The sequence below is a fragment of the Psittacula echo genome (assembly GCF_963264785.1).
Source record: "Psittacula echo genome assembly, chromosome: 7".
Lineage (NCBI taxonomy): Eukaryota > Metazoa > Chordata > Aves > Psittaciformes > Psittacidae > Psittacula > Psittacula echo.
The window spans coordinates 10,251,909-10,264,607 of NC_137740.1; the positions used below are offsets into that span (position 1 = coordinate 10,251,909).

General features: G+C 49.9%; 1 protein-coding gene across 1 annotated transcript; it reads right to left on the bottom strand.

Annotated features, from left to right (window-relative positions):
- Positions 1 to 396: 396 nt before the first annotated feature.
- LOC308224203 (cytochrome P450 4B1-like) lies at positions 397 to 11,737 on the bottom strand. The gene is made up of 12 exons (XM_080623934.1): positions 11,542 to 11,737; positions 7,532 to 7,676; positions 6,848 to 6,892; positions 6,205 to 6,332; positions 4,569 to 4,693; positions 4,301 to 4,452; positions 3,863 to 3,969; positions 3,156 to 3,346; positions 2,477 to 2,614; positions 1,786 to 1,846; positions 1,176 to 1,258; positions 397 to 640 (listed from the first exon to the last, which is right to left on the bottom strand). The coding sequence occupies exons 1-12, from the start codon at positions 11,719 to 11,721 to the stop codon at positions 472 to 474; spliced, it is 1,524 nt and encodes a 507-aa protein (XP_080480060.1). The 5' UTR covers positions 11,722 to 11,737; the 3' UTR covers positions 397 to 471.
- Between the last annotated feature and the right edge of the window lie 962 nt (positions 11,738 to 12,699).

The window sequence follows — 12,699 nt, forward strand, 5'->3', positions numbered from 1 at the left end:
CAGGATTTCTGAGCCCAAACTGGCACCGGTGTTTTCAACAAAACAGTCAGATTGAGTGTGAAAAGAGAGACAGAGGTCTGCCACAGGCTGTCCCTGCTGCAGGAGAGGAGGGCTGACCCCTAGGCACTGAGGAAGGTGCTGACAATGGTGCAGGGCTGGGAACAGTTATGGATTTGTCCAGGACATGAGTGCAAAGGCAGGATTTGGTAAGGAGGAAGCTGGTAGGGCCTTCCCTTACAGCAGGGCAAGGGGACAGCCCTGCACGGCTGCACTGAGATTGGTGCTCACAGAGCCGATGGCAATGGGTCTGTGCAATGCCATCTAGGCTAGCTGGGCCCAGGCTGAAAAGGGTTTTCAGCTGGTAGAAGAGGCACAGAAATCAGAAATCTTCATCCCCAAATCCTGCCCTACACCTTTTGCCCCAGAGAAACGTTGTCCCTCCCTCCATCAGAGACAGGATGTTTTCCAGCATCAGCGGATTTTCTTCAGATACAGGTGAATCCCGTTCTTGGAGCGAAGAATGATCTGAGGTATTTTGTAGGGAGGGTTGGCAGGATCAGGTGAGAGCTCAAAGCGGAGCAGGGTCAAGGCCAGCGCCACCTTCATCTCGTTCATGGCAAACTGCTGCCCGATGCAGTTCCTGGAGTAAAACAGAGCAGCTCAGCCATTCCTAGATCCCAGCTGTCTCACACCAGAACACAGCCCTTCCTCTCTCCAGCTCTGGGGGCTCCAGACAGCGTTTTGGGTAGCAAAAGCAAGGGCATGGGCTGAGCTCTTTGAGAGAATCAAAGGGCAGGGAGGTGGGATATGGTCTCTGCATCAAGGAGAGGAGGAGAGCAGGTAGAAGCCCAGGATGCTGCAGGCTCCCTGCATGATGCCAGCAGGTGGCTCCACAGCTTTGGGACCTGGTTCCCTGTCTCCATGAGGGGCCTGGCAATGTTGCCTCCCCATTTTGCCCGCTCGTATCAGAACCCTTCTATGGCACAAACGCTTGTTATATGCTTGTGAACTGTTCAACACTGCAGGGCCAGGACTTCAGGCGGGGCCTCTGAGAGCATTCTGTGAGTGCTTCCCCATAGCAGTTACAGCAGCAGCACAGACATCTCAGGCTGAGCAGTCTCCAGGGATGCATGCTTCCTCCCCCCACTACTTCTTCAGCATTCAATACACTTTACCTCATTCCAGCAGAAAAAGGCAGAAAGGCATGAGAGTGCCTGCCAGAGACATTCTCCGGGGAAAACCGCAATGGGTCAAACACCTGGAAATGAGGAATATGCAGCGAGAAAAAGTGATTATTTAGGGAACAAAGCACTGACTGGACTCTTCAGACACGTGACGCCCCATCATTTCTGAACAACCCCACTGGAGAGAGGATTCATTCTGAGATGGACTGAAGCTCATACACCACACTTCCTTGCTTTCCACTGAGCCTGGCAATGGCGTTGCCAAGATAAACCAGATGTAGATATGGCGAAAATGGGGAGCCAGGATTCAATTCTCCACCTTTAGGCTGAGCGAAAAAAACATCTTTTTGCTTGTTAATACAACAAGCTCTTTGGAGCACTTTGTTTTACTGTTTGGGCAGCACCTATCCCTAATGCTGCTGTCTGACCAGCCTGTGCCGCAGTTGGTCAAGACTTAACACAAGACAGTCACTTCTCAGCATGATTCCTGTGGGCAAAGATGTTTGAGAGCAAGGGGAGCTCTGCTGTCCTGCTAACAGGTGAAGGGGACACTGGAAGGGGCACAGCATAAAGAGGAAAGTCTTAGAAAGGGAAAACTCACTGAAGGGTCTTTCCAGACTGCCGGGTTTCTGTGCATGAGATAAATGCTTATCGCAGTGACGCTGCCTGTAAAGCAATCGAGGAGGAGAAAAGGGCTCAGTGACAAAGAAACTAAAGGGAAAGTTGCAGCGTGCTCACACAATGGTCTGTCTAAATCAGTGTGGTCTTATCTGTCAGCTGGAAACCTATGAGGGTTTTGTCATTGGCTTCAGAGAAAACTAAACATTTTCCATTTGTTTAGCTGTAAGTAGCCAAACAGTGGAAATGAGGAAGGCACTGGGACTGTGGGCACATCATCCCCCCACCAAAACTGCCCACTTGTACGCCAAATCAGAGAAGGAAAAGAGCAGCACAAGACAACTCCCACACCACAAGCTGGGAAGGAATCAATCTCTTCCCCCCCCCCTCACCAAAATGAGTAAGCTATGATTTTGTGCTTGGTCAGGAAGAGAAGGGGCTTTTGGCATGCACACAGCTGCCTTATAGTGATAATGGCAGGAAAGATGCCACAGGGATGCTGCTGTACAGCCCAGTCTGTCAGTGAGATGCCAACATCTGCACAGCCCTATGTGACATCTGTGCAGTGAGGAGCAGGTCACAGAGACAGGGCTGTCACCTTTGCTCTGCAGCAGGCAGCAAGGACACGGCTGATGTCCAAGAGCACAGCTCTGTGAAGCAGGAATGGGATTTACAGACCTTCTGGCAAGGTGCGACCATCGGGGAAGGTGATGGGTTTGCTGAGCTGCCGGGACACGCCAGGCACTGGTGGATAAAGGCGAAGGCTCTCCTTGATGCACATGGTGCTGTAAGTCATCTTGCCCAGGTCCTCCCTGCCAGGACAGAGGTAGGCTGAGCCCCACGCACCCACTGCTGCCCTGTGCCAGGAGGTCCTTTGTCCCATGGCCATGAGCCCCACAGTGAGGGTGCAATGGATGGGGAGTACAGAGGGATCCACAACATCCAGCCACAAGCTGCTGCAAGCTGGGGACTCCACACCACCTCTGAACAACCTTAACAACCTCTGAACAAGGACAAGTGAAAAGTTATAGCAAAAGGTGAAAAGTTGCTACTACAATGTCCTGTGGTGAGAGAATAGGAGAGAGCAAAGAGCAACGCTAGTGGTCCAGGTCTTGGCACAGATTCTAGCATGTCCCTCCTGGTCTAGGGTGGTTTTTCTTGTGTCTGCCCTGGTATACAAACGCTGAAGAGCAGGGAGGCGGATTTAGCTGAAGGATGCACTATCTGCTCTGTCCCATGAAGTCCCTGTACACGCAGTAACTTTTAGCACCCCAGCTTTCGAGCCTCGAGTACACTGCTCACTTAGAAATGGCAGCAATGGGGGAAAAGTTACCAGCTGAGGTGCAACCTTACCACTGAAGGGTCTCCCGCTCTCCCAGGATCCCCCGGATCTCCTCCCGGCACCGTGCCTGGTGCTCGGGGTGTGACGCCAGGCAGTACAAGAGCCAGGAGATGCCACTGGCTGTGGTATCATGGCCCTCAAACATGAATGTGTCCACCTCAGCCCGCAGGTCCTCATCAGACAGTCCAGCTCCGTTCTCATCCTAACAGATCAGAGACACGTTCAGCGGCTCATATACAAAAATAATATCTACAATACATAATACATAATACGATAATAGAGAACAGATAAAACAGATAATATAATGACATATATATTATAGTGGCCCACATATATATATATATAATTATATCCATGGAGGGACTATTATGTTCTTTCAGCTATTGCAAAGGAAGTGGTGAAGACCCAGAGACAAAATCAGTCTCTGTTTAGACTGAATTCAGAGGCCCCTTTCCTTCACTTAGAAGGCTCTTTATCCCCCACATACTAAACCACCATGACTATGAAATCACTCTGTGTGTTGTATTCCCCAACAAAGGCTACCAAGCACTTCAGTGATGGAAAACTGGATCACCTTGGCCCCTCTTCAATTGGACAGGACTGGGATAGCTTGTTTTAATGGCTTATGCAGTCCTAAGGGTCTCTGGTGGTTTGTGGCACCCCTGCAAAGACTGAGCAGCTTTTGCACCCTGCTGCACACCCACTCCTCACCACTCACTTTGGCACAAAGCAGAATGTCCAAGAAGTCCAAATGTCTCTTCTTCTGGATCATTTCAAACTCCTGTTCATCTTTAAGGGACTCCTTTCGCTCACGGATAACCTTGTCTGGGGAAGAAAGAGTTAAAGGTTCAGCAGGGACAGGAGATGGGCACCTGAGACTGTGGTGGAGGCAGTGACCATCCCTTGTCTCACTGATCTCTGGTCATTTAACAGAAGCATTCCCAAGCGGGAATTCCTCCATTAGTCCAGTTTAACAACCCAGAAGCTGTAAGACCCCTGGCTTTATGCCTATATCAGGCCACTGCTGCAAGCTGACGCTCTGCTTGGATCCCAGCTCTGAGCAGAATCACTACATGGGCAAGGAGGTAACTCGACTGCCTCTGGTCAGCCATCACTCAGTTCTAAAGCTTTAGGGGAGGATGAAGATAGTGAATACCTGTGTGGTCATGAGCAAGCTGGCAGTACTTCCTGAACCGAAATCCATGGGGGCTGAGCCAGTAAATGATATCATTGTGGTAGGGGAAGATGCGGAGGCGCTGTTGTACCATTTGGCACATGTCGTAGACAGCCTGGATGTAAGTGTTTTTCCTGGAGGGAAAGGAATGGTGGAAGTTTGTACGTTTGGAAGCATGGACAAGTGATTTGCCCATTGTCCTCCTGAGCTGCAAAAGTGTCTCTCAGGGTTTGGGGCAGCCAGCACCTACCTGTTGGTCTGGCAGTTGCTGTGACAACTGAAGGCACATTTCATGATGCTGTCAAGGGTCATCAAGCTGACGTGCTCGAAGAGCTCCACTGGTTTTCCATCTGTGATCAGTTGTTCCCATTTATCCTAGGGCACAAAGGAGACAGAAATGAGAACACAAGGGACAGTTCTGCATGATCTGCAGTCACTCGCTGGTTAAATGAGTGCTCCGCTAGGGATACATCTCAGAGAAGAGGAAAATAGAAGAGGGTCTCTTAGTTGCCATCAAAATCCTGGAGAAGGGAAGTGAAGAGCAGGATGGTTAATATAGGAGTTGCCTCAGGCAGCTGCTATTCTGGAATCCTGGCAGTGGTGAGCCCTAGTGCACCCTACCCTGGGGCAAGAGCACCCTGGAGAAGCCCAGGACAGGCACATTGCTGGGTGATGAAGCATGTTACCAAAGTCTTTCTTAGGGTAGAGTGTGTTTCCTGCACAAGAGCAGCATCTGTTGGCACCGGGCTTCACCAAGTCTGTCTTCAAGTACGTGTGACTTTGGTGCCTAAGAGACAAACTTCTGACCAAGGTTTTTCCTCCATCCCATGATCTCTCTGCCGCTGTGTTTTTCCAGCATACAATATAGGAGTTCTTGCTCAACTCTTCCCATAGGGGATCCCTAAAGAAACTATAATAGTGTCTCGCTTGCCTGGCAGACATGAAATGATGTTGAATCCTCTGTCCCTTCGTTGCTGTAAGGAGCCAGTGGACTTAAAAGCTAAGAAAGGTAGGAGATGGAGGAACACGGTCACACCTGTGTTCTTTCCGGATAGACTTAGTCCTTAGCACGTATCACGATTGCCACCTGGTGGCTTGAGTTCCAACAGTAGTCCCTTTGCATGGTCTGCAAGGAATTACAAACTGCCAGGCACTTGTATGCATTGCAAAAGCTGTCCTGGCTCTGAAGCCCCCTGCTCCCTGGACCAGTGGTAGGGAGGACAGCCAGGATCCATGTGGAGCTGCCGGGGAGGTTGGATGGAGGGAGGCAAAGGAGAAGGAACAGATCCAGCACCCAGACTCCTGCTGGGCCACATGCACTAAGCCTGGTGTCCCTCACCTATAATTCACCCTGGTTTACATTGTACCCAGCACTGATGGATGGAAGAATAGTGTGGTTTCGTTGTGTATTAGGCAAGGCAAGGATTGCAATTCAGTCATGGGTATCTTAACAGCAAATAATACTCTTCAACCTTAGGTCACAGTATAGCTCTGCTCCAAACTTTGTATTATTTTGGGGGATCTATTATGAACCTTTATTTATTTCAATTCTTCATTTAAAAAAACACCTTAAAAGAAGTTGCAGTTGGGACTGAGATTACGCAGTTTGGGGATGGCAATAACATCCTCAAATCTTAGCCACAGAACCCAAAGCAATACCACAGACATAGTCTCTGCAGGGAGGCTCAATCTGCTCATTCCTTCCAACTCAGGGGCAGGGATTTGTGGTCACTCAGAAAGATCGACCACCAGGACACAGCCTGTCCCTACAATTACCAGGTTGTGAGTAATGGTACAGCAAGAAAACTGCTCCAGCATTTACCTACTAACCCCCCAGGACGAAGGAAAAGAAAACAGGGCAGAGAGAGGAGCACCATGAGTCCTACCAGCATCACATTAGTAGACTCTGCCATCAGGGCCACGTATGGTTTCAAGATGTCGTAATGAAAGCCTGGAGTCAGGAGTCTTCGATGTTGGTGCCATTTCGGCCCATGTAAGATCAGCAACCCGTTCCCTGGGGAAACACAGGCAAGGCATGTTTTGCTGGGCACAAACAGGCTGCTTTCACCTGCATATGGGTACAGCCTCTGCCTGCACAGAGCATGATTAGATCTAGGCTGCTACAAGAGAGTATTTCCAAGTGTTGCCATCAGTTCTGGGGTTCCCAGAGATGACATACAGCTGCCTCCAAAAGGAAACACAAACACTGCTGGAGCTGAGAAGTTCAGATCAGCAAATGCATTTTCCACCAGTCCTCCACTGAACCTGAGCTTCTCCCATCACCACCCTCTGCTGTCTGTGGACACGTAAGTGGTTCCCATTTGTAAGCATGACTTAATGTCTGCGCTTGCTTTCCTCAAATCACAACCCTCCTCAACATTATGTAGCGCCTTTTTCAACAAATATAATAATTTCAGGAAGCTTTTAGCTGAAACTGCATCAAGGAATAAGCACAATGCTGTTTATTTATAGCATGTTCTTGATCATCTTCAAATCATCCCTGGTAGACAAAGCCCTGGCAATACATACCGATCCATGGGACAAGGTGTTTATAGCTGATGTTATCCTTGGGATCTGTAAAAAAAATCATCAAGAAAGACAAAATAAAGTTGTAAACGTTGCAGTAGCATCAACCCATTTGTTTGCACCTGAAAGCTCCCTGTGGGCTCTCACTTTTGGTTGGCTAGGAAGCAGAATGGGTGGCATCCCTGCAGAATTCATCGGTATTTCACAACAAAACAACACTGCCTGGCCCATCTGTGAGAAACACAGATTAAAAGTGGATGCCCAGACTGGGAAAAAAACCCATTAATATTGGTAGTCCAAAGTCTGTGCTGTGGGATAAATGATTAATCCTCCCAGACAGCACCGTTCAGCACCTTTCTCGACGCCCTAAAGATACTTCTTTGCAACAGGAACTGGGGCTGTAAGCTGAGAATACAGCTCCCAACTCTCTTTGCTGGATTCAAACACCAAGAAAAGAACATTTCAAGGAGCACTTGAGGAAGTTTGATTTGCCATTGATTTGGAGGTGCCCCGGTCCGCTCTGCAGCCCTGTGCCTGAAGCTCCAGGGCATGGCATGAAGGAGGGGTATCTCTCCCTGCCTTTAGATGATTTCTGCAAGACAGCCTCTTTGTGACACCCTGCCTTGCTGTGAATGTTTAGGCTGGCATGGGAAATCAGCTTCACAGCTGAAGGCATCATCTCCTCACCTCCTCTGGACAGCAAAGCCTTGGCATAGTCAGGATCAGTGATAACCAGGAATGCTGAGAAACTCCCGAACCAGACAGGGTGAGCGTATAGGTACTTCTGTGCCCAGGTCTCTACCTTGTCCAGCACCTCTTCCTCCTTGAGAAACTAATTGTGGAGAAGTAAAAAGAGAAAAATACATAGAGCCAGAGAAAAAAATGAACAATCTCCCAATACCCTGCCTAAAAAGCTCAAGGTCTTTCTGCACCACAAAACCAGGTAATGGGGAGCAAGGTGTTGTCCCTCTGGGTTTGCAGAGGATGAGAAGTAGAGGTGCGTGTTACTTTTAAACCTCATATAAAACAAATCTTCCTTATCCCTATCCCTTGACCCTAACCATGGAGAGCATGCTTAGGGACAGTGGCGGTGCCTATCAGTCATATACTTTATCTGCTCTTTTTGACATGGCCACCCCAAAGAAGACTCAGGTTTGCCTCAGACAGCATCTGCGTTTTGTGGCACGTGGATATGTCCTCTCTTGCACATGGCTGAGCAATTAGCACCCTGCAGTCATGAGAAAACACAGCAGCACTTTCACAGCAGCCAACAGCATCGCTGCTGTGTCTGCCCTGGTGCAATGGTGCCTCCTGACGAGGAAATATGGGCCACAGTTTCCTCCAGCCATTTAGGTGGAGAAGGCCAATGTCCAGGTAAAAATCAACAGAGTAAAAGTTCAAAGTCGCCAATGCAGTGTACGTAGGATAATGTTAGATTAAGATTTCATTGATTTCCATGAATAGAATTTAATAGAGAATGAAGAGCTGGTGTTCTCAGAAAGGTTCATCTCCAGTCCCTGGAAGCTGCAATCTGAAGAGTAACATGGGCACCAGTGTTCATATCAGCAGCACTCACATGTTGACTCTTCAAAAGTGATCACCATTTTATTGCTTTTATAGCCAGTGGTGTTATATATTAAAGAGGAAATAGCCAAAGAACAAGTGGAAAGATCAGTGGAAACATACAAAGTCAGAGGCAGAAAAAAGAGATCACATAGACAAAACCATGTAAGAATTATCTTTTCTCTCAACAGAAACTATTCTGTCACAATACACAGAGAGAAGGATTTTAGTGAGCTGGGCTGACATAGCTGCTGCTGCTGCTTTGACGTGAAGCTTGAAGCTTTATTACGTCTGCATACTGGTGCAGAAACCAGCCACAGTCACTGTATTGACTGAGTCAAGTGAATATTTGCTCAGTGGCTTTGGTGCTGAGTTATGTCATCTCAGCTTTTAGTTCAGTGTTTCTCAACCCGGGAGATGGTTTGTATTCAAATAATCACCTATGCTAGGCTTGTATCGGAGAGGATGCTCAGGAGCCACAAGGCATCTGCCAGGGCACTGCATGGGCTGTGCAGGGGCACATCCAGGCTTCATGCTCAAGGCTGAGCCCCCTTCCCTGTGAGCCAGGGGGTCATATCCTGCAGCATGTCCTGTGTTTCTCCCACATTCAGCAGAATGACAAATTACATCCAGCTATCACTTATGATAGAAAGTTGTTCCAATTCTCTTGCCCAAGTTCAAGATTTTGGACTTATTAAAGAGAACTATCAATTGTTCTGGTTGCAGGGATCAGGTATTGGGGTAAAAGGTGGCAGCCCTCCCCAGCAACCACCCCTTCAGCAATGCCAGCAGAAATGGGGCTTTGCACAGTGCCTTTAGCTCAGTAATACTTGAATGTGTGAAAGTCCCTTTGATAAGGCTGCTTGTGCTTCCTCCTGTCAAGAAATCACAGAAGGCATAAGTGGAAGTAATTGGGAGATGCTGAGCAAGCCTTGCTGACCGAAGTCCTAATGCTGGAAGCCTTTGCATGCAACCTTGGCTTTGGAGTGCTGGCATCAAGAACCACCACTGCACTGGAAGAGGGTCATACGGTTTGTCTGAGAGTAGAGGTTACCCCCAAGGTGAATAACCTCTACCTGCTGTGCCAAGCACTCCAGATGCAAAGGGTGTAAAGTCCTATGGGCAGTAGAGGAACAGGAGCTGAAAGCTCCTGCTTCTTAACCAGGGCTCCAGTTACCAGGTTGTGCATGATAGACCATCACTTCTACTTCTTCCTCCCTTGGGGGCTTGAGAAGAAGAGTATAATCACCACTTGTGTCTAAGGAAGAGAGGTAATAGCCTCATCTCACACTGAAATGCAGCTTTTGAAATGGATCCAACACTAAAAGCATCTGGGAAGAGGCACTTAAAGATGCTTCTAATGGCTACGCACTGACAGCAAATGAAACAGAAAACACACGAGCAGAAACCTGAGCATAAAGCTGTGCTGTGCTCAGTCAGAACCAGGCTGGGTCCCCTCCTCCTGCTGCCTGCACAGGGCAGGTGCAGGAAAAGGACTGTCGAGGGACTGACAGGCCCCCTGCACCCTGCTCTCCTCTGCTTCCCATCAGCTATGGCCATGAGAAGTCTGTTTGGCTAACTCAGGCTGCTGGCAGTCTCGGTTTTAACTAAGTCATGCTGCTGCAGTGAGACACAACCTACACAACCCCTCCTGATATTTTAATGTCATTTCTATCAAGTGATTTGTATATGCAGAGACTAACACCTAAGAATGTTTTAAAACAGTGATACATTCTTGGGAGACCCATTCAAAGCACAACAAATATATCTGAGATATTAAACAGACCTGAATGAAATTGGCAATGAGTCACTTTAAATCAACAGAATAGGAAATGTCAGTGCTCTCAATACAGCTCTCAGGTCCTCCTCTGAGGTGTGTGTAAACCTTGTATTCAGTATGTACCCAGCGCACTGCCAGTTTCCTCACTGGCTCAATGAACTGTTTGCCTCTGAGGAATTCAGCAGCATTTAATCAGCAATTGATTAAATTTGCAAAACAGGAGTTCTTAAAAAAATACCATCTGAGGTAAAAGTGAAGCCGTGAACAGCCCAGCCATGATGGGAGCGAGGGATTGGCACAAATGGTTAAATCCCATTGCAGGATAAACAGTCACATCTGACATACAGTAGAACATAGTTTATTTAATGGCAGTTTTAAATTCTAACTGGCAGCTCAACAAAGCCCTGAACTGGCCCATCTTCATGCTTACTTTGCCAAAAGACTGCCTGTCCCATCCAGCGCAGCAAAACTGGGGCAAGCCCTAAGAGGTCTCCTCCAGATTTCCCAGCTACTTTTCAGGGTGCCAGTGATTTAATGTGCCACAGATTTGGCCAGGGCAGGGCAGTATCAGAACCCAGGGTGATTTTAAGTAGCTTTTAGCATGTGTGAAAAAGCCTTTTGCATCAGGCAGCTCAGGTACTCCTTGTGAAGTAGCTGATGAGTTGTGGAAATCAGTTTGCCAAGGCAGACATGCTGATTTGTGTGGGCAACCACATACCTCGGGGAATAGTCACAAACACCATGAATGCCCAGAACAAGGCTTGCTTATGTACATGGGCTTAGTTAGTCGTGGCTTTAATGCAACCTTACAAAGCTATGTGAACCCTGTGCCAGATGCTATACTTGGGATATGTTTTATGGCATAAATATGACTGAAAATGATCAATGCTCAGTCATGGGCCCCTGGCTCACCTGGCCGTAAGGTGATGCAAGCTGGCAAGGGAGAGAACGTGCCTCTGGACGCTGGGACCAGTGTCCCATTGTAGCAGCCATGTCCTGGCTGTCACAGAAGCAAAGAGGTGACGGCGGAGCCAGGACAGAGCAGCTTTGGCACTAATGTCGGGTTTACACCCTGGGATGACCTTGCACCCTCCACATTACATGATCTTTCCCTACTTGCAAGCCAGCTACCACCTCTTTCCACCGTGCATTTTGCAGCAGCCTGCATGTGCCCTTCTCCAGGCATTACAAGCAGGGAGAGCTGTTTGTGTATGGTTGAGAGGGAGGATGCCCGTCTTTCCCTTACCCGGAGGCTAGGAGAAGCAATTCTCCTGGATCGCAGGGCCAAGTCCCCGTAGCATCATCCCCACCGGCATTACCCCTCCCGGCAGCGCAGACCCGGCTCTCTCCCTACCTCCTGGACGTGACCTAGGAGCCAGTGTGTCGGGTGTCCGGGGAAGTCGGCCAGCGCTCTAAGCAGCTCCCGCCGCCGGCGGTACAGCTGGATGGCTTTCAGCAGCACGCAGGTCAGGCAGAACACGGCGGCGAGGTGCACCACCCGGGAGACATCCACCCCCAGCCAAAGCAGCTTCATTCTCTCGGCCACGGCAGCCCCTGGGCGGCAGGATCAGGCGGACACCGGTACCACCGCCCGGGCGCGGCCGTCGTATTTATCCAATGCAGGGCGGAGAGGCAGGTTCAGAGTCCGAGCGGCTGCCAAATCACGGCAGAGCTTGTTGGGAGGAAAGGCAGCATCCCGCTTTGCCCGCAGAAAGGGCTCAGAGCTCCCGCCCGCCCTTCTTCCCTGCCGCCGGGGACCGCAAGGATGCGGGTTGGGGAGGCAGGGAAAGAACTGGAGTCCCGCACCGCCGACCGAGGAAGACCGCAAAGACCGAATGCGACCGGGGCTCTCAGGAAAGCAAAACTAAAGAACATGGCTGAGTGAGGGTGGGGAAGGACCATCCCGAGGGGCGTGGGAAGCATCACTTGGGAATATTGCTGTTGTACATGCGGTTCTTTAGGCTTTTAGTGCAGACAAGCCTTGAGTCTTCCAGGAGAAAGCAGGCATACCGTGAACTTCCCCCCCCCAAGGTTTTCATCACATACTCCTGCCTCCCAAGGTCTCACCCGCATTTCCACCCATCCTCATCCCGGCTGACAGCTCCGCCCACCGGACCCCGAGCGAGCTAACGTTTTAAGTCGCATCTTAAGAACAGTCGGGACAGCATGTCTGCCACAGTGGTCGCGGTGGATGCTGCACCGGGCTCGGGTTGCGATGCTGTTGACAGCCGAGGGGCTGGGCGACGCGGCAGCTTTGTGGCAGGCAGCTGTCAGGCAACACCGCTCCCCTACCACCGGTATCTCTGGAAGCAAGAGCCCCCGCTGAGCCCGCGGGCGAGAGAACAGAAGGTAACCGTGGAGGGAGGCACCAAACCTGGCCATGCCCCTCCGCTCGGCCGCTTCACGCAGCCTCCTTCACAGCGCGTCCCATCTGCCAGAGTCGGGACTCGAACCTGGACCCCTTCATCGCCGTGCCAGGCTCCCGTGGAGTGCGCGCCTGGGCCTTTAAGCC